This window comes from Triturus cristatus, chromosome 5_2 (genome assembly GCF_964204655.1).
Source record: "Triturus cristatus chromosome 5_2, aTriCri1.1, whole genome shotgun sequence".
Taxonomy (NCBI): Eukaryota; Metazoa; Chordata; class Amphibia; order Caudata; family Salamandridae; genus Triturus; species Triturus cristatus.
In genome coordinates, this window is record NC_140588.1 from 499753990 (window position 1) to 499776163 (window position 22174).

At 48.1% G+C, this 22174-nt stretch overlaps 1 protein-coding gene across 6 annotated transcripts in view; it reads left to right on the top strand.

Moving 5' to 3' along the window:
• Window positions 1-14192, top strand: part of NT5C3A (5'-nucleotidase, cytosolic IIIA) — a 548905-nt gene extending 534713 nt beyond the window's left edge. For all 6 annotated transcript variants that reach the window (XM_085607495.1, XM_085607492.1, XM_085607497.1 and 3 more), the window contains one exon: window positions 13631-14192. In XM_085607495.1, coding sequence (XP_085463621.1) covers window positions 13631-13732 — 102 coding nt within the window. In that variant the 3' untranslated portion in view covers window positions 13733-14192. The remainder of the gene's footprint in view (window positions 1-13630) is intronic.
• Window positions 14193-22174: the final 7982 nt, after the last annotated feature.

Genomic DNA, 22174 nt, shown 5'->3' on the forward strand with positions numbered 1-22174 from the left:
CCTTTTAGGGTGGTCTTGGGGTCCGTGTGGATCTGGAAGTGCATGTGTTCGGTGGTGCTCAGGGTGTCATTGGTGTTTGTTGAGACCCTTATGGTCTTTGTGGACGATGGCGATTCCTCCTCCGGCCCCGTTGGTGCGGTCTCTGCGGGTGATCTTGTACCCGTCGGGGATGGGTATGGCTATGTCTAGCAAGGAGGCTTCGTTCATCCAGGCCTCGGTCAGGAAGGCGACGTCCGGGGATGCGGGGTCGAATAGGTCCCAGAGCTCGACGGCGTGTTTGCGTGCGGAGCGGGTGTTGATCAGGATGCATCTGAGCTGGTTGGGTTCCATCGTTGCGGGTGTCTCGGCGCCTTGGAGGCAGGAGAAGGAGAAGCTGCAGTTCCGGCAGGTGAAGGAACCATGGGTGCGCTTCGGAGTGGCTTTGCAGCAGGTGTGGGTTCTTCCTGGGTTGAGAGCGACGAGGATGTTGGCATCGTAGCGGAGGCGGTCTTCGTGGCTGGTGCGGGGGCAGGGGTTCTAGCGCTGGGCGCAGTCCAGGCGCGGACGGGCGCAGACGGGCTTGCCTTAGGCGCGCCAGCAGCGCGGCCGCCATATATGGGGAGGTGGGGAGGGAGGAGCAGCTGGGAGGTGGGGAGGGAGGAGCAGCTGGGAGGTGGAAGGCGTGTGTCAGGGGCAGCGATGGGCACGGAGGGGGCGGGGTCGCAGGGGAAGCAGCGGCGAGGACGGGAGCAGGGAAGCGGGGCGGCCGCAGGAAGGAGACGCAGCAAAGGGCACAGAATCAAAAATCAGGGCACAGAGTCAGCGATGGGCACAGAGTCAGCGAGGGGCACATAACAACGGGGGCACAGAACAACAAGGGGCACATAAGTCAGCGAGGGGCACAGAACAAGGGGGCACAGAATGAGCGGCGAGCGGGGGTGCACAGAAGAGGAGCGAGGGGACAGAGTTACAGGCACGATAGAGCGGATACGAACCTAAGGCTACCACTGGCCACCAGGGATGAGGCGCAGGTGGGAGCCTGCGGGTGGTGGAGGGCCTCGACGTCAGCGGCGGCAGTAGTTGTCAGCGGGGGTGCAGGCGGAGCTGCAGCGGGGAGGGAGCGACCTACCAGGAAGGTCAAGCGTCGCACTTTTTTTTAATCTGATTCATCGTAGGACCTTCTCCATTTTCTTTCAGCCTGTTTGCATTTTTTTCGCATCCGTTTCAGTTCTTCACTATACCAGGCGGCTGACGGATTCTTTCTGTTCTTTAGCCTTTTTACTGGAATAATCTGATCTAAAGTATAGTTTATTTGATCACAGAAGATCTGGTAGTTTTCTTCCACCGACTTACTAGGTGCAAATATATTCTGTCCTGAAAGAAGCGGCGACTGTCTATTTTTTAGTAGCTTAGCCCATTCTCTTCCTTGACGGAAGTTTGCTGACTGATTCGTATTGTTATTTAAACTGGGCAAGGTTATCACAAAATGAATTACAAAATGGTTTGTCCAGCATTGAGGTAATACTTCGACCACCTTTGCCTCCCTATGGTTAGCAAATACTAAATCTAGGATGTGGCCTCCTTGATGAGTCGGCTGGAGTACCAATTTGCTCTGCCAAATGTCTAAATGGGCAGGGTTCCCCATTTCTTAAGCGTCCGTAGGATTTCTGTCGTCAGGATTTTTCTTCTAAAGTTGGTCTGTCTCAATTCTAAATATTACAGATACTTTATTGTGTGGGAGATCTGTCTATTTATTCCCGTATATAGATGTTTGGTTGTTCCGGAGTTAAGTTGAAACAAGCTAATGATTCAAACTGTGCTCCCATCTCCTTAATAATTGGAAATACTTGTTAAGTTTCGGGTGCAACCACTTGACCATCATCTGCATATGCTGTAATCTTAATTTCCCATAAAGGCAATTGAATTGGTTTGATGCCTGGTTGTTCAGTCCGCATAATCCCAAATGGCTCCACGTATGAGTTACATAAGGTTTGTGACAGTGGCCATCCCTGAATTGTTCCTCTAGTAATTAAGAACCCAGTTGATGTTATTTCAATAACTGTTCCAATGGCAATCCTTTGATTAATTCCAAATTGAATCAACAGCTCCCACAAAAAGAGTCATTCTACCTGTTCATTAGCTTTTAAGACATCTAAGCAATAAACGGTAAAAGGTACTGTGACGTCTCTGAGCAATTTATCCGTATGGTGGCCAAATTAGTGTGTATAGTGGCTTCTCTTCCGAGGATAAACTCATTTTGCGGGGCGGGACCAAGGTTGCTATTACTTGGTTAATCCTAGATGCAATAATTATTGAGTAAATGTTATAGTCGGCACATAATAGTGATATTGATCTATAGGATTCCAGATGGTCAGAGAGCTTCTTCTTTTTGCAAAAGACCATTATTCAAGGTTGCCTCAGGAATCCAGTGGACACCCATGCCCAGATTTCCCTAGTCATCAAAAAAAGAGGAGAGCCATCTCTGGGATCCATGCTTGTTCTATTTTATTAGGAATTGCATCTGACGGTCATTATTTGCATAGACAAGCACTCTTGATCGTGTCTAGGTTCTTGCAAGGATATTGCCTTTATGAGTAGTTCCTGTTGATCGTTTGTTCATCTAGGCAAGTACAGCTGCTGGAAGAATCTATTCAACAGGTCCCCAATAAGTGGTTACATTATGTGGTATACAAGTACTCGTACTATTCCTTAAACTCCTCCTCTGCTATGCCACTCTGAGCACGGATCACATTAACTTCTTTTGTTTTTATCCCTGTCTGAGCTGCCACTCTTGAGTGGGTTAGTGTGACTAAGAATGTCCCAATGTTATCTTGCTGCTCATATCAAACATATCAAGGTTTCACACTTTGTTCACCCAGTACTTTATTGCTAATTGCTTTAATTTGGGATATAATTATCTGTATTTCTTACCAAATAATTAATAAGTGAGTATTCTCATTTGTCATCAGTTGCCTATGTGACACTGACACCTCGGCGGCAACTAGCTTTTTCTGGAACTTCTGCTCCTCCTCTAACTCAGGTGTGGTGTGTATGGATTTGCTACTCTTGTGTAAACCCCATATGGCAGCTTTTGTAGTATCTCACAAAATGCTAGTGGCCACAATCGTTTAGTTGATTCTTATAAATTATTTAACAAATTCTCTAAACTGTATTAGATAATACTTTATCCTGTAGAACCACTTCAGGGAAGGTCTCTACACAGATGTTCCAGAACCCCTAGGGCTTACACTAGAGGGGGGTGATCCAAAACCCAAAGGGGTTTAAATATAACTTTGATATCATGTACTAGACCGTTGCTGTCTAGATAATAGTCCTCGAGTGCTGTTGATGTACTTCCAACATGAAAACCAAGCTTTCTGCTAATGATTAGATGGCTTTTCTAAACAGGCATCTGAGCTCTCCTGCTTGGATGCTTAACCATGCTTTGCATTCTGTTAAAATCTCCTGCTGATAGATATTGGCCTTGTAACTTCAGAAGTAGTTTTCCAATTTTAGAATGTAATGTTGGGTCGTCCTTGTTGGGGCCATATATACAACATATATTTATAGTGATGGATCTGATCTTGATACCCATTACTACATATGTTCCTCCTGGAGCGGCCATTTTTTTTGTTTCGGTTTTTACAACACCCCTCAATGTTGACAGTCAGTATTAGTCTTGTGTTACTGCTGCTAGATAAGCCCATTGATATGCCTGGACCTGTAACGTATTCAACCAGTAATTGTTACAAAATGTCCTTAATGCTTGCATCTAATATCTGGTGGCTAGCCTGTCTTGCATGCAACATTATATCTCACCAGGGAGAGGAATAGCAATCAGAAATTGAACGTGCTTGAAATGTACCGTTGGGGTCTTACCTTTCCCTCCCAGGCTCTGAGCGCTGTTGACATAAGCACATTGAGGAGAAGTATTCATGTTCTATGATAGAAGTCTCTTCTTAATCTACCAGGCCTCCTCTTGACACCCACAACTGTCACTGTCAGGACTCTGGTAGCTCTCTCATTTCCAGGTTCTGACTTTCTGTACTTAAGCGGCCCTCCTTCAGCCTTCCGGTGGCCCTAGAATCCAGGAGGTACTTGTGCTGTGTGACAGATGTCCTCAGTAACCTGAGAGGGGAATCCTCTGTTGGCAGCCTAAGAGTCAGGAGCCCCCTCCATCCTCCAGCTTCTGGTCACCACTCACCAGTCTTCTGTCTCTTGGTTGTCTGCATCCCTGGCAGTTTTTCCAATTCTTCTGCTCATTTGTCAATCTGACAGGGTACTGTTTTTTCTTTTGTCCCTTCGGTTTCTTTCTCTTGACCCCGTGTCTAACACAGCATTATCCACATCTATGGCCGATGGGAGTGGGGTTTAAAGGGGCTTAGGCAGCAAGTTGTCTCCCAGGTTTACATGCAGCTGCCATGATTTTAGGTTTGCCTGCACAGTTTACTGTAACTATTTTTGTAGCCCCTTAACAAGGCAGAAAGAAGGTGCACAGACAAGCATACACAAAAGTAGTAGAGGAGGGATAAGCAATTGTTCCTCTAGAATTCATTTCCCTATCCTACTTTTTTTTTCTTTTTTTAAATAGACCTTCTCTATCCCGCCCCTTCATCCGTAGGTGATAGCAGCTTTCTGGACTCTAGGCTGTGAAGTCAAGGAAAAACCAAAGCTATTTACCAGTTGTAGGTCTCTGAAGAATCGAACTGAATGGACTTAGTCTCATTAGGTCTCGCTGAGCCAGCGCATGCGCTGCTCTGCGAGACATTTAGTGTGTGGGTTTTCAAAGTGCTGCCACAGGCTTTTGGGGGCCTCAAGCTTGCGTGCACGCGAGCGTTCACACGCACAGCCACCATCGCTTTCCTCCGTCACACAACTCCCGCTTCTCCCCCTCCCCCACCACAGATCGCTTTGCTCGCCGCGCTTGATCGCGATCACATTTGCAGGCCGCGTGGCCGTGTCACTTTCACGGCCGTGCGGCAATGCTTGTTTTTAGGGCTCGCCTTCACGCGCGCCAGATTTGAACAAGGTCTTGTAAGCTGCTGGGTACTGTGGTTCGAATCATTGATTGTGTCAAAAGGAGGTGAGTAGTAGCGCAAGGGTGCTTGACGTCGTTGTTCGTTGCTGTACGGTGGTGATGCCTGTCTGAGGTTGTCACGGCCTCCGCTTTCACTTTCCTTTGTATTTGCATGCTGTTAATTGACTTGCGTGCTGTTTATCACCCGCGCCTTTCATTTTATTTTAGCGCAGCTCCGCTTTCAATTTAAGGAGTGGCTGTCCGCCGCACTTCTACACACAGCAGGTATGTTAGTTTTTTACTGATTTCCATCTCGCCGCGCCTTTCATATCTGAAAGAAACACGTTAGTTAGATTCCTCACCTTAGAATATCCCCAGGCTGGATCCGGAAAGATTTTTGTAGCAATACCCCTTGCGCGTCGCTAGGATTCGTCTGTGGCTCCGCGTCCGTCGTCGGCGTCGTACGCCGGAATGACGTCATCGGAGTACTTAGACGCTGCCCTCGCGCGCTGACGTCAGTTCTTCTTTTTTCCGCGCCGGTAAGTGCCAATCTGGGAAGAGCTTACCCCTAGTCAGTTTTTTACTAACTTTTTGACTCTTTTAGTCTCTCGACTCGACTCTGGTGCCGGTAGGATGCCTGGTTTTAAAGCCTGTGACGTCTGTCATCGACAGATGTCGGTGACGGATCACCATCGCCGGTGCCTTTACTGCCTGGGGGCCGACCACGACGCGGAGTCGTGCCCCGACTGTCAGGCCTTAACATCGAAAGCTAGGCGGGAGCGGTCCCGTAAGCTTCTCGAGCTTCGACACTCGGCTCCGCGCCGCTCTCGGTCCCGGTCCAGGAGGAGGTCCAAGGACCGATCGCGGAGCCACAGCCATCGTCATCGCTCGTCGGGGTCTTCGGGTAAGTCGAAGCACTCCAAGAAGTCCAAGAGACGACATCGCTCTTCGGACTCCCCTCGCCGGTCGCGCGACTCGGCCGAGGGTCAGGGTGGTTCCACCCCTGCGGCTCAGTCAGAGCCGCAGGAGCCGCGTCCGTCCCCATACCCGCCTGTCCCTGGGACTGACGCGACTCCGGCGGAAGTCAGTGCCTTCCTCTCGGCCATGAGGGGCCTGGCTCCACCGTCGACGCCTGTAGGCCCGCCTTCGGGCCCCGCAGGTTCGACTGGGCGACCTCGCGTGCTGGCGGCTCCGGCCCGACGCCGTCGACGGCCCGACACCGCAGGTCCCCGAGGTATCCAGGCCTGGATCTCGGTCGGCGCCGGTCGACCTCACAACGCCTCCTCCGCCGGCGCCGACACCGGTTCCACCTCCGACGCCGTCCCCGGACGACGTCGTTCCCCAGTTTAGTCCGTGCCCGATGCCGGCGCGGCGCCGCCCAGCTCCGCTGCCAGTGCCGATTGGTGAACACTTCATCTACTGCCCGGCTCCGATCGTTCCTCCTGTTTATCGGGAATCGGATGACGAGGGCGACTGGGAGGGGTATGATGACACTATGGCCGCTCAGGCCCAACTTTCTCAGGACTGGGCAGAGGAATTGGGGGATGCCAGCGGTCTGGATACCTGGAAATGCTGGTTTCATCTCTCCTCCGACTTTGGCCTCGGAGGAGGGTGCAGCCTTCTCAGTGGTGCTGCGCAAGGCGGCCGAAGCCCTAGGGCTCGAGTTGCCTGCTGTGGCCGTGAGGACTAACGTCCTCACTGAGGTCCTTCAACCGACAGCAAGCTCCACTGAGCCTCTGCTGCAGTTTAATGAGGCCCTCATTGACGTTCTGCAGGGCACTTGGTCCAAGCCTTCCACAGTCCCTCCTGTGGACCGGAACGTTGCCCGGCGCCACCGCCCTGCTCCGGGCGACCCCAGTTTCCTCTCCCAACACCCCACCCCCGAGAGTCTGGTTATCCAGGCCTCAACCTCCCAATCCTCCTTCCCTTCCGCTCCTCCGGATCGGGAATCCAAGAGGTTGGAACAGTTTGGCAAGAAACTGTTCTCGTCCCTGAGTTTGGGACTGCGGTCTTTAAATACCGCTTGCCTGTTGGACCGTTATTCCCACTCTCCGTGGGATACGGTGGAGGACGTGCTGCCCTTGTGCCCGGTGGAGGCCCGGACACGACTCACTCAGGCACTTGCAGACGGTCGAGATGCAGCACGGCATGCCATACGGTGTGGACTTGACACCACGGATTCGCTGGGTCGGGCGATTTACACCACGGTGGCGCTTCGGCATCACGCCTGGCTGAGGTCCACGTCATTTTCGGGGGATGTCCAGAGTTCCCTCATGGACATGCCCTTTGATGGCACTCGCCTTTTTGGTGAGAAGGCGGACAGTGCGCTGGCTCGGTTCAAGGACTCCCGGGCCACGGCCAAGTCCTTGGGTCTTTCGGCCCCGCGGCCGCAAACTTCCGCCTTTCGTGGCCAAGGAAGGGGCGCCTCCTCACATCCGCCCAGCCACCGGCCGCAGAACCAACCTGCACGCGGTCGCGGACGTGGATTCCGCCGAGGCGGTACTGGAGGTCAACGTGCCGGTCAGTCCACATCCACCCCGGCAGCATCCGCCTCAAAGCCCTCCTAGTCCGAGCTTTCATGCCCATTCAACACCAGTGGGCGGCAGAGTTCGCCATCACCTGCTCCACTGGCGCTCCATCACGTCGGACAGGTGGGTGCTGCAAATTGTCCGAAGGGGCTACTCCATCCCCTTCGAGACGACCCCTCCAGCCATGCCACCGCTGAACCACCGTATGTCGGGGGATCATTTGCATCTTCTACGAGAGGAAGTTTCGGCCCTCTTGGCCAAAGAAGCCGTCGAGCGCGTTCCTGGTCCAGAATTAGGTCGTGGTTGTTATTCCCACTACTTTCTAGTTCCCAAGAAGGGCAAAGGGGGCCCGATCTTGGACCTCAGGAGCGTCAACGCCTTCCTCCGGAAGGACCGGTTCAATATGCTCACTTTAGCTCAGGTTCTGGCTGCCCTAGACCCTGGAGACTGGATGGTAGCGTTGGACTTGCAGGATGCTTATTTTCACATCCCCGTCCTGCCGGCCCACCGGCGTTGCCTGCGGTTCACGGTGGGTCAGGAGCACTTTCAGTTCACCGTGCTCCCCTTCGGCCTCACCAGTGCCCCTCGGGTGTTCACGAAAGTGATGGCGGTCGTCGCAGCTCATCTGCGCATATCAGGGGTTCCAGTCTTCCCCTATCTCGACGACTGGCTGTTGAAGGCGGGCTCGCCCCAGCAAGTCGTCTCCCACCTCCAGACTACGGCCGACCTCCTGCACTCGCTGGGGTTCTCCATCAATGTGCCAAAGTCGCACCTGAGTCCCTCCCAGAAGCTCCTTTTCATTGGAGCGGTTCTCGATTCGGCGCAGTTCCGGGTCTATCCGCCGGAACAGCGGGTCTGGGACATTCAGGCCCTGATTTCCATCTTCCGGCCTCTGTCCTGGGTTTCGGTCAGGTTGGTGCTGCGGCTTCTGGGGCTGATGGCCTCCTGCATCCTGTTGGTACCTCACGCCAGGTGGCGGATGCGGGCTCTGCAGTGGGACCTGAAGTTTCAGTGGGCCCAGCATCGAGGCAACCTGTCCGACCATGTCCTGATCTCGGAGGGCACTGCGAACCATCTGCAGTAGTGGCTCACAAATCGCGAATGGGTCAGCGGCAGATCCCTCTCCCTACCCCAACCGGAGCATGTCGTAGTGACGGATGCGTCCCTCCTGGGATGGGGGGGCCATTTGGGAGAGGCAGAGATAAGAGGACTCTGGTCTCCGGCGGAGACTCGGCTCCATATCAACCTATTGGAGCTGAGGGCGATCCGACTTGCACTGAAAGCCTTCCTTCCCTCTGTCCGGGGAAGTGTCGTGCAGGTGTTCACGGACAACACCACCGCCATGTGGTATTGCAACAAACAGGGCGGGTGGGGTCGTGGACCCTTTGTCAGGAGGCTCTGCGCCTCTGGACATGGCTGGAACATCAGGGCATCACCCTGGTGGTTCAACATCTGGCGGGCTCTCTGAACGCCAGAGCAGACGAACTCAGCCGCCGGTGCATGATGGATCACGAATGGCGTCTGAACTCGGACGTGGCGCAAGGTCTCTTTCTGCAGTGGGGAGAGCCTTGGTTAGATCTATTCGCCACCGAAGAGAACGTGCAATGTCATTAGTGCTGCGCGTTGGAATTTCCAAAGCGGCACTCGCTCGATGACGCTTTTCGTCGCGAATGGAGTTGCGGTCTGTTGTACGCCTTTCCGCCTATACCACTTCTGCCCAGAGTGCTGAAGAAGATCAGGCGCGACCGGGCCCAAGTCATCTTGGTGGCTCCGGATTGGGCACGAAGGTACTGGTATCCCGAGCTACTCAGTATGTCCATCGATCCCCCAATACGACTGCCTCTTCAGGAGGACCTTCTGTCGCAGCAGCAGGGGACGGTCCTCCACCCGAACCTGTCCAGCCTCCACCTCCATGCGTGGAGATTGAGCGGCGGCAGTTGATGCCATTTGACTTGCCTCCTGAAGTCTGTGATGTCATTCTGGCAGTCAGGCGTCCCTCCACAAAGACGGTATACGCCTGCCGGTGGAACAAATTTGTGGCATGGTTTACAGCAAAGGCTGTGGATCCCCTTTCTTCCCCTCTTTCTGAAGTTCTCCTCTTTCTTCTTTCTTTGGCCCAGCAGGGCTCTGCTCTGGGCACCTTGAAAGGTTATCTTGCTGCAATTTCTGCTTTCTTAAGGCTTCCTGATTAGCCTTCTCTTTTCAAGTCCCCTGTTGTCTCCCGTTTTCTCAAGGGCATTACTCATATGTTCCCTCCTGTTCCATTCGTAATGCCTCAGTGGGACTTGAACCTTGTTCTTACTTTTCTGATGTGTGCTCCCTTTGAGCCCCTTCACAACTGTCCACTTCGCCTACTGACTCTGAAAACTGCCTTCCTGGTGGCTATCACCTCCGCTAGGCGGGTGAGTGAGCTCCAGGCTCTGTCAGCTAAGCCTCCCTTCCCTTCGGTTCAACCGGATAAGGTTGTCCTCCGGACCCGTCCTTCTTTCCTTCCTAAAGTCGTGACTCCCTTTCACATCGGGCAATCTGTCACGCTGCCCACCTTCTTTCCGCATCCTTCAAAAGATGAAGAGAGGCTCCACCGTCTGGACCCAAAACGTTCGCTGTCATTTTATTTGGCCCGCACAAACCAGTTCCGGTGGACGACCAACTTTTTGTTGGATATGTAGGTGCGAAGAAGGTTAAAGCTGTGCACAAGCGGACCATCTTGCGATGGGTCGTGTTGTGTATTAAACTCTGCTATTCTTTGGCGAAAAAGGTCTCTCCTGTTGGGCTGCGAGCCCATTCAACCCGGGCCACAGCGGCGACAACTGCCCTGGGACGGGGAGTCCCCTTGCAGGACATCTTTCAGGCGGCGACGTGGGCTTCACTGCACACGTTCGCCAAGCACTATTGCCTGGACAGCCAAGTCCGGAGAGATGGCCACTTTGGCCGTTCTGTTCTCCAGGACTTTCTGGTGTGATCTTGGATCGCAGGCCCACCTCCGGAGTTGGTATTGCTGGGGTATATATTCTAAGGTGAGGAATCTAACTAATGTGTTTCTTTCAGATGAACAAATTACTTACCTTCGGTAATGATGTATCTGTAAGAAACATTAGTTAGTTAGATTCCTCACCGACTCACCCAGCCTCCCTGTTCTGCGAGCCGACATCTAGGGTTAAGGTTCCCCCTTTCAGGGCCCTAGATTTTTTGGCACCAGTGTCGGTCTCTTGCATGGCTCAGCGTCCCTGGCGCGGAAAGCTATGTATAAGAACTGACGTCAGCGCGCGAGGGCGGCGTCTAAGTACTCAGACAACGTCATTCCGGCGCACGACGCAGACGACGGACGCGGAGCCGCAGACGACGCCTAGCGACGCGCAAGGGGTATTGCTACAAAAATCTTTCCGGATCCAGCCTGACGCCTGGGGATGTTCTAAGGTGAGGAATCTAACTAACTAATGATTCTTACAGATACATCGTTACCGAAGGTAAGTAATTTGTTCTTTAGCTCCGCTACTCTTTCAATTTAAGGAGTAGCTGTCCGCCGCACTTCTACACACAGCAGGTATGTTAGTTATTTTCTGATTTCCTTCTCGTTTACAAGTGGTTATGGTATCTAAAGATGGCAGCTGGACCCGTTTGACTCAGATCATGCACCTCGTCCTTCTTCTGTGTCAGTGATCTAGGCTCTGTTTAGAGGATAGCTCTTACACTGCTGCAGATGGCGTTCAGGAGCGTGGCTTATTTCTTCGCAGAGCAAGTCAGCGTTTATTGGCTTGTAGTTTCTACAAGCCACATACATCGGTAAATGGATATGGCTGCTGTGTGCGAGGATTCTGCGGATACCCTCTAAACTTTGCAAGTCGTAGCACTAATCGCAGTAGCACTAATCGCAGGCTGTCGTTATCATAAGATTATTTTAACACAGCTGGTGTGATTAGGGGCTCACTGCCATATTGATCACTTGTTTTGCTTTGCCAAGGATCAGCGTGGCACGCCGTGTTCCATTTCCGCCCTCTCAATGCTGCAGCACATGGCACTGCTTGCACTTCACTTAATCTCCCCGGCATCCCCCAACAACACTTCCCACCCAGGACTGTGCATTTAAATAGCCACAGGCGTTCCCAGCTCTATTTATAAAGGGCGCAGCTACACCTAATTAAATTACTTAATAAGAGCACTGCTCAGGTGGCTTCTTCTTTAACATCATCTTGGACACTGCGGGGCAGATTTACAAGCCCCTTGCGCCACTTTTGCGTCACTTTTCCCATGTTAAAAGTGACGCAAAAGTGGCACAAGAGGCTTGTAACTCTGCCCCTGCATCTTTTTGCTTTGCCAAAGGATCAGCGCAGCACACCGCGGTTCATTTTAAAGCATGGTCCTTTCGGGGGCGGGAGGGTTGCTTCAACTTCATTTAATCACCCTGCGCCTTCCCCCAACTATAATGCTCACTCCAGAGCTTTGTGAGATGGCCACAGCAATGTCGAGCTGTTTGTGTAAAGGGCAGCAGCTACATGCTACAAGTAAGTGACTTTACTATTTAAATAAGAGCACTGTTTTTCAGCGTGTTTGTTTTCCTTGCCACCCTTTTCTCACCGTAGCGCTGCTTTCACTGAACAATCTCCCTGTACCTTCCCCCAACAACACTTCCCACCCCGGACTGTGAATATCATTGTAAAATAACCGCAGGCATTTCCAGCTCTCTTTCTAAAGGGCGGCAGCTACAGCTAATTACATTACACATTAAATAAGAGCACTGCTTTTCAGCTGAGCTCCCACACAGGGTGCGTTGTTGGGATTGCATAAATATTTCCCCTGTGACATGTTTCTGTGGGGAAGTGTCAAAGTCGGTAATAAAATAAACATTCCAAGACAGAAAGTACTCAGTATAAAAACATTTGATTTTTAAAACGCATCAGCTAGAATTACCAATTTGGAAAAGGAACAAGCATTGGCATAGCCAATAGGTCTCGCTTTTGGGACCTTATAAGTGTTTAGCCACGCAACAGTTGATGTTGTTGCACAAAGGATATTGTGCTGCATAAGTAAATACTTATAAGGTCCCAAAAGCGAGACCTATTGGCTATGCCAATGCTTGTTTTTAACTCGGAGGCAAAATGATTAACGGTGTGCTCAATTGTAAAATTGCTTTTAATAAAAAGTCATGAAATCTAATTAAACTTTCGAGAGATTATACATAAACACACTTTTATGGTTTCCCTCTTTCTGGTGTGACGTTGATGTAACTGTCTGGTGAAAATGATGTCAAGTTGTATAAAACAAAATGTAACCAAATTCTCTCAACATAATTACATTTTGCCCAGGTCTAAAAATGATCCAACTTTGCAAACGCCTAAAAATGGAAACCTTCTCTAGGTCTGACTCTGTTCTCCCACTCATGAATATAATGAGCCCTGTGGGCTGAACTTTGTCTACCACAGTGGTGGACTTGCTTGATAGATAACAGCCAATACCCTTTCGAACAATATGGCCTTCATACAAGCACAGGTCTTGTTGCACGTTTTGTAAACTGAACCTTGATTGTGGTTTCCAGAGGATGGTGTCCCAGTCCAGGCTTCCCGTTTTACCTGTTCACTTAAAAGGGACAGTTGCTGGTATATACGATAGACATTGGTTTCAGTTACCATTCTATACTACATGTAGAACGAAAGGGTGTATTTATTGCAGAGACCAACAACAGGTAGACGGATTGAAAAAACATTGACCTTTGTACTGAAGCCTTATAATTCACAGATAAGTGCTAGATAGTATTTTATATACAAGCTGATAGAGGCCCATGATCATTGCTTGTTGGGTAGGTATTTTATTTATTTTAATCGATATAGCGACATTCAGTATGTGCCAAATCATGAAGTGTTGAAGGTTCACGTGCTCTGTTTTTCCTGATCAGGTAGCCGTGTAACATTGTGAACTGAAGTACAATATGCATAAACTGAAACCCTTATTTTCCTTCTGACCCAAATAACACATTACAATATACATTAGTCATGTTGCGATTTGCATTATTCACAGTTTCTAGGTATATGTTTTCATGAATTTAACAGATATTTTCAGTTGAAATTGGCCATTATGACAATATGGTTTCAATTTTGTTTCTGATAATTAGGTGGACGAACTCTTAGAAAAATACATGGACTCCTACGATATTGTTTTGGTGAAAGATGAGACGCTGGATGTGGCAAATTCAATACTACAGAAGGTTCTGTAAACAACAGCCTAGAGTTTCATGCTTCCACGTGGGCAAATGGACAGATGCGTCCATGTGCAGTTTAAAGAGACACTTTGATTCATACTTTATTTGAATACTGTTTTTTTATTTGTTGTAATTTATGATATTTAATAACGGTTTTGTTATTTGAAAGATATCATCCTTTGTCTACTTAGGTTTTGTTCCTGTTAGCTCGCCACTTTCACTCACAGACTTTAAAGTCTGTGTATCTGTTTAATAATGTACGAGATTAACTCTACCTCTTAAAATTCGTTGTTTTAAACAGATTTCTACGTGTCTTTGTTTTCTTGTACCTATCTAGAAGAATACTGTATTTTTTAAACAAACTGAAAAGGTTATTTGAATTTCCAAATATATTGCACATGGTTTGAAGTGTTGTCTTTTTGTACATAATTGAGCGACCACTATGGTAATGAATAATAAAAGGTATTGCACTTTTCTGGTAGTGTATGTTGTTTGATCATTTGTTGTGTGTTTATGGCAATTCTGTTGATAATGTATTCTAATGTTTTTGTGTATACATTTAAGACGCGTAAGATGACCTTTATGAAGGAAGGATTATATAGTATAGATCAGTTTGTCAAGTCCTTTGGCCAGAACCCCTGCGGTATTGTCGTAAGACTGTAGTCTGGTTGGGCTCGATCAACAAATTGAAATGTTGAAAAGGCAGGTAGTCAACACTGTTGAGCTGGAAATGTAATATGAGTACCTGTCAACGAAAGGTTTGTAAAACGCCACAAAACTTACCAGTATGCTTTGGCTGCTACCATGTTGTAGGCTATTGCAATCTACTAGGAAAACGTGTAATTTATCGAGCAAACCTAGAAATAAATCTAATTTCATAAAAGTATGGATATCAATTCACAGTGTGCTGTTTTAAGTAGTAATACCACCATTGCAATTTAAGGTCATAAAACTTTACAACTAGCTTTATATCATGGCTCAATGTCCCAACCAAGTACAACTCTCCACCTAGCTCCTCCTCTCAGCAAATGAGCTCAGGACACGTGAATTAAAATACTGGACTATGCCAAATCTGTCACTAGAAACACTAGATTTAAATTGGTTATCCCCTCATGAGATATCTAAAATGTATTGTGGTGCTGGGGACAACTGTCCTAGATGTCTCCATCCTAGCACTCATTTCTATAGCATGGTCTCGATCATTGGGAAGTGGCTGAGAAGTAGTGTTAAGGAAAGACTCTCAGCAAATCATCTGGTTAGACTCCTTCAGGTTTGCTGTCAGGAGCTTTTGTTGATTACTCCTGATCATTTACATAACTTGAGAATTATCTGCTTAAACATGTGGACTTCCCACTAAGGTCTGGTTGGCTGTGTATCTCCTTCATGCCAAACCCATGGAGGAGAGGGCTCTAAGCTATACAAAGTGTGTTGCATCAGAAGCATAATATACACACGATTTAATTATATATTTTTTAAATTGTTCTTTACTAATTTTATAATTGATTCCACAATGACAAATACAAGCATTGGCATATGAATTCGTGAGAAGGGAGTTAGTATATAGGAAGTAAGCATGCGTCTAGAGTGTATGGGTAAACGGGTGAGTATGGTGCTAAACAGGAAGGGGAAACCCTTCAAACCCCTTAATATATGTAGGGTAAACCCTACAACAAAACAATGAAATATAATTCTGTGCACACATAAAAGTTAAAGCAAGTGAGTACTACAGTAGAAACAGCAAGAATATGTGGGTGAAAGGTGGGTGAACTAACAGAGCCTATAGTTATGTTACTCTACAAGTTAAAGTTATTGCTAGTGACACCACTATCTTGAAGGTAAGGAGTCGAACAAGACATTCGCCTGAATGGGGATGCCATTACGAAAGTCAACACAAGAGTCCGATCCCAACTGAGAAACAAACTGTGTTTGAGGAAACTGGTAAATCAACCTTTGAAAAAACATGCCCTTACATAGTGATGGCTGGCAAGGAGAGACACCTGAAAGCCAACAGGGCAGCTAGGTAACTCTTGACTGTCACAACTGCCAGCCCTTGCTGTGCAAGACACAATACAAAATGCAGGACGTCAAAAAGGTACTGATTTAATGAGACTGAATCCTTCTGACTCACAGCAGTGCACACATGTGTTCCTGTGACCCAGCATAAATGGATTTTGTAGTGGTTTTCTGGCAGCCAGGATAACGGCGGCTACTTTGTTAGGGAGGTAGTAAACGGACAGTAGCTGACACAGCTCAATCTCATGAGTGCAACCACAATGTTTAGGGATTGGGGTGGATGACCACACTATACTGCTGCGAGATCCACCCTGAATGGGAGAGGCAGAGGTGACCAAATGATAAGTGCGAACAGATCCGCGTGCCGGATCCTCCTTGCTCAATCTGGGGTGATCTGAATCAGCTGTGACGTTCAATCGAAGAGGAATCAGTGGAAACGTTTACAGCATGCCCTGAACATGGCTGTACCAGAAGGTATTTTCTAAGTAATCATTTAGAGAGACGTCTATGGTACAGAACTCGGATGCTTCCTTTTTTAAGCCACCGCAAAGAGGTCCACAGATGGATACCCCAATCCAGAGAACATTATTTCTGTCAATTGATGTAGTTTTAACTTGTATTCCTCCAGCAAGAGGCAATGAAGAGCATCCACTCTCACATTGAGGGAACCTTCCTGATGGGTCATTGGACCCATTTCGATAAGCAAATCACCTCTCAGAATAGGGTCCATGACCCCACATCAACCTGCCTGTTCTACAGGGCCGAGGTGTTGTTGAATGATAGGAATTAACTTGGCCTCCCGCTCCCTGATGGCCTTCCGATAAACAGGGAACATGCAGCAGCGTTGTGGTTAGAGCCAAGACAACATATGTAGATGTTGTGGGGATCTGATAGACATCCACTTGGGGCACGTACAATGGAAATTGCATGCTGAAACCTTTGGGAGTGACATTTGACCTAGTTGCTGTCCAAGCTAAGTACATTTTGTCTGTGAAGCAGCAAGAGTTCACTGGGACACATTAATGAGGTATGGTGAAGAAAAAACAAGAAATGAAGTCATCCTTCTAGTTGGTGCCCCAGATAGGGTGGGGTAAGAAACGTGGGAGTGATTGGGATGAAGCCACAGCATCCCCACCCTGAACACACTCTTTTAGTCAATTCATAATTGCATCCCAGGCTCTGGTGGTATCCACCATGCTCTAGCCCCTTTTTGCACCTCTTAAACCCAGCTCTTCCTCATATGCCACCTATCTCAGCAGTTCCCTTCTCCAACTGCCAATACTAGACTGGCCTCTTCTTTCCACCTCATGGTCGCCTGTGTTTTGGCCAGCACTAATGCTAAATCTTTGAATTTGTCAATCATCTGTTTCTTCTTGGGTTGAGGAAACATTTACAGAGTGCATAAATTTCAAGACTTATGGCAAGCTGTCTGTCGGTTGCTACTGTAATGTATTTAATCACTTCCTCAGTAAAGCAGCATGATTGTTTTGTATTTACCTTGATGGTATACATCAGCTTTAGCTCTAATATGTGGCAGGTTCACTATTTCTGCTTTCCATGTGTGTGTTTTTTTAATGACCCATTTTGTTGCTTTTATTGGTCAGCAACATAAACAAAACAAACTTGAAACTCGTGCCACGTGGGCCACAGTAGAAAACAGTGGACAGTTTAAGCATATTGCTAAAAATGTTGCTTAGAGATATCAAACATTTATATCCTAACCGCTAAGGTGGAGGCACACATCACTGTAACATTTGAGCGTAACATCAGCAGTCAGACTTCAGTCCAAATGCCCAAGATTCTGTCAAACTTCTGTGGAACCCTCCTCGCCTTATATGCCAGTTTTCAAGAGCGGCACAGGAATTCATGATCCAAAGCCATTTCTGTAGAGACGGGCCTGCCCGTCTCTCCAGTGTTTGGCCAGATCTCTTTTGGCTACGAGATATGTCATTGCCAGAAGTGCCCAGATAGCTCTGGAGTCTCCCACAGATTCCATTATCCCCAAGACCACTATTTTACGAGTTATCAGCGTTCAATATGCCTGCGCAGCTGGGCACATCCAAATAACTTGATAAAAAGTACCTGGAGTAGTCCCACAGCACAGATAAACTGGGTTGCGGGCCCGGCCCATGTGCCAGAGGCGTTCAGTGAGTAGTAGATTCTATGTAGGTATTTGAATTGGACTAGGCGAAATCTCATTGATATCACTAAAGCCCGAGGGGCTGTCATCGCCCCCACGCAGTTCTTATCATGCAAGATCCCTTCATCCTCCTCCCACCAGGTCCTTTGTGTTCCCAAGGGGTCTGGTGCATTTGTGAGCAAGGACTTGGAGAGCCCGGATATCCCACCCCTGCCCAGGGCATCCGTCACTAGTTTCCATTCGAGTGAGTTCTATTCGAGTAGCGCAATGTGCCTGTCTTTATAGTGCTCCAAGGCATGCCTCAACTGCAGGTAGTGGTAGGAGTGAAGGCAGAAGGCATCCACTAGGTTCTGAAAGAAGCACATGTGGATGTTTCTCCAGACGTCACCCAGCGTGGCGATTCCGATCAGGTCTCAAAGTCTGAATCCGTCCAGTTTTATAGTCCCTGCCAGCCACGTCTCATGGCACAGGGGTGTGGTTGCAGTGAATGTGCTGTGGCACCACATATGTCGGAGCGCCGAATGCCAGCAGCTGATAGCTACCTAGGTTAGTGGTGGCAATGAGCACGGGGGTCCCTGACCATATAATACAGAAAGCAATTAATGGGGATAAAAGAGCGAGTCTCTGGGCTGGGTCTCTCCTGGCTGCCTGGAATCAATCATCTATGTTAACAAGCCGCAAGGCCCAGTAATATAAGTGAATATCCACCTCATCCAACCCAGCTACATAAGGGGAGCAGAGGCATTTCGCAAAGGACACCTTGGGCGTTTTCTTAGCCCAGAGAAATAGGGTAATATGTGACTGTAATTTCATAAAGACAGGGGCGGTGTTGCATTGGGATAGTGCTATAGTACATAAAAGAAGCAGGGGATAGCCACGATCTTTAAAAGGGTCCGCTACCTGCCATGGGCAGCAGTAGCCAGGACCACTCGGACATATCACGCCGTGTTCCGGCTACCAGGAAGAGTACGTTGAGGTCCCAGTATCTTGGTTGGGTTAAGACGACCGACATACCCAGATAATGAAAGCTGTCACTCACCATCTTGAGGCACGGGTCCACCCACTCTCCCGACACCTCTCCACGGATAGGTACGAAAGTAGATTTGGACCAGTTGACCCTTGGACCCAAGGCCACACCGTAGATATCAAGGAGCTCCGTGAGTCTCGGGAGGGTGCGGTGGGGCTCCTATATAAAGAGGAGCATGTCGTCAGCTTATAGCAAGGCTCTTCCATGTGTGTTATCACCGATGGGTGTACAAGGAAATGCCCCTGAGGCAACTCAAAGTCCTACATCAGTTCCCTTAACTCCAGTAATGTACCCCCTTTGTATAAGTGCCCTGTCGCCTGCTAGGTGTTTATGCCTTTCTAGCAGTGCACAAGGTAAAAGGCATGAAGCATTCTATTGGGTGTCTGGAGTATAAGGCACCTTTGTGCGGGTATTCTGAAGAAGTCTAGTCCAGCAGACATGTGTCCCTGTGCCACTGGGGCCCTTTTTTAAGCTATAACATGACCCTGGTCAGTCCTAACAGTTTGGGCTCATGGCTCCACGATTCTTATGCCTGGGTAATCCTCTCTGCCACCCACCATAACATCCACTGCAGTTGAGCAGCTAAGTAATAACCGGCCATATCCCCTTCTTGCATTTGGAGCTGAAGCTTAGCTAAGGCCACACAGTACCTCTCAGTCACTGTATCAGATCTGTAGGTAAGACAGGCATTTCCGTGAACCAAGGCATCTTATTTCCGTGAACCATCTTGCAGGTATTACAATAGGTAGTATGGTGTAAAGACACAACAACCGAGGAAGCACCACCGTCTTATCAGTGGTAATTCTCTGTGTTACTGATATCGGTAGTCCTCAAACTGCACATTGTTTCCCAATGCTGAACCTACTGATTTCATGTTTCCATCTAGCAAATCTTATTCGGTACAGTACAGCTGCACTCCTAATATCTTATAGTTACAGGATCCCATTTCATTCAAGCAATCAAATTCTTTTATTTGCAAGAAACAAAGTCTCATAGAAGTAGAACACACTTTTAGCTTCAACAAATACAACTAGAAGTGTCATAAAATTGTCAATAAATAAAAAGGAAAATGCAAATACATCAATACGTCAACACCTCTATTCATAAAAAATGTGTTTCTAAAAAAGTCAGATTTGCATCAAATACCAATCATCGCACAAGTCCAACCCATCAAATTATTGCACAATACCTCAGTCGGATCCATAAGGATGCAGGGCTAGATTCTATCTTTACATAATAGAAAATTCAGGAACCAGGCCAATATAGCCCAATTACTGTAGCTCATCCAGGTTACAACCACATAAAAATATATTTTAAATACCTCCTCAGCCACATTATCTGAGCCTATATCAAATTCTGTCCCCCCGATTGGCCCAGTCAGAATATAATCAACAGAGTATCACAGTTATGGGCATTGATGTGCATGGAGAAAAGTGTGTTGTGCAGACAGGCACCGGAACCTTCATTGACCTCGTGGATTCCTACTCAGGGGATTCTCCTGATAAAATGTGCAGCATATCACACATACAGCCAATAAAGTGCATAGCACAAAGTGCAAGGCGCAAAAAAGGTGCAAAAAAACAATGTTATCAAAAGCTTAATTTCACCTGACGTTTTGAAAGGCCCTAGTTGACCACTTCATTTCATTAACCAAGCTTGCCTCCCAATAGAATCAAGAAAGGCCTGAATAAAGTAGAAAACAAATCTGGCCAGCAAGATGGAACAAGTACTAGTCTAGAGCAACAATAATTGGTGGAATCGTGTCATTGGATGATGCAATTTGCGCAGGAATTGACTTGTAGCAATGGCCACATCCCGATGACGCAACCCAGGGTAATTAGTCAGAACCACTTTGTAGTTTACCGATTTCTTAAAGGATTTAAACCCATGTATGTTCCATATATGGACCCTGCCCAGCGATAGATGCCCTGTCTCCTACCAATCAATCTTTTCTGCTCCTCGATTGAGCCAAGCTAAATTCTGACAACCTTGCATGGCTTTTAAAAAGGGAAACTCTACTCCCCCAGAACTATATCGCTGGTGGGTGGATCTCTCTTCTCTCCAGACATTACGGTAATATCTCCTCACTTCGGTATAATGAGACATATCTCGAATACCCCTGGCATAGACTCTATCCTTTTGAAACTTATTGGTCACTGTTCTCTCTTGTGGCCCATCTTGTTCCTACCGGCTCCTGTCCTCTCCTGTTTTAGGTCCTACACCCAATGATCTGGGTAGGTTTATCTGATTGCCTTTTAGTCCACTATGTTTGGTCAGAAATGACACTTTCCTGAGAAGGTCTCCCTTCTCCATCTGGCTAGTATTCATGCCCTCTTAATCATTACCATCACACATGCAAATCCCATTTGCTACTTGTGCAGGAGCCGATGCTTTAACCAAACTCTTCACCTCCATCGAGGTGGGCAACACACTCGTTAGTTCTGCACCTGCTATAGTCTTAAAGTTAACTAATACCAGATCTCTTGAGGAAATATTCTTCAAACTTTTAATGCTTGAAAAAATACTTAGAAGCCTTGATTGATTGAAAGGACAGTTGGCAAAGGACCGCATCTTCATCTTAAACTGGGGTTTAAAGAATAGCCACTGCTGTGGCCAAAGACTAGTGACGTCCCTCAGCTACACTATAGGGGCCTTCTAGAGACCGCTTGGCTTCACTCTTGCCAGATTTACTTTTAGTGGTTGCAGGTTTAGATAGGGATCTTTTAACATGGGTTGTTCCCCGAATTCCCTCCTCTCTTTCTGTTCCTTGATTTTCCCTATCTTCGAATAGCTTTCCCCGATCTTCTTAAGCCAGTCTTAACATACTCCGCGCCCCCCCCACGTCCCCCCCGGTAGCTGAATGCTTGCCCTTCTCTGAGTGCACTACCTTGGCCAGACACCCAGATGGTACCCTGAAGGGATTGTTTACGCACCCTCGGCCTCTTGAAGCCTTTAACGCCTCCCCTCCTCCTGACTGCCCCCCTATCACATCCCATTCTGCCTGACATATTAATACTGAATTTTGACACGACCCTTCTCTTTCCAAAGAGACTTCCTCTTTCCAAAACTTGATAATGGCATTTTGAGGAAAAAGATCATCCCCCATCTGCTTGCACAGTAGTTAGCACGTTCACTATGGGGTCAAATGGTCCCCTCTTTCACCTGTCAGCCCTCCATGGTCCTATCCTTTAGCGTTCTACTTATGCTTTCTAGGAGCTGTATTTGATTGACCTTTAGGTATTATCATCACTAAGCCCTATAACTTTCCCTGAAAGGT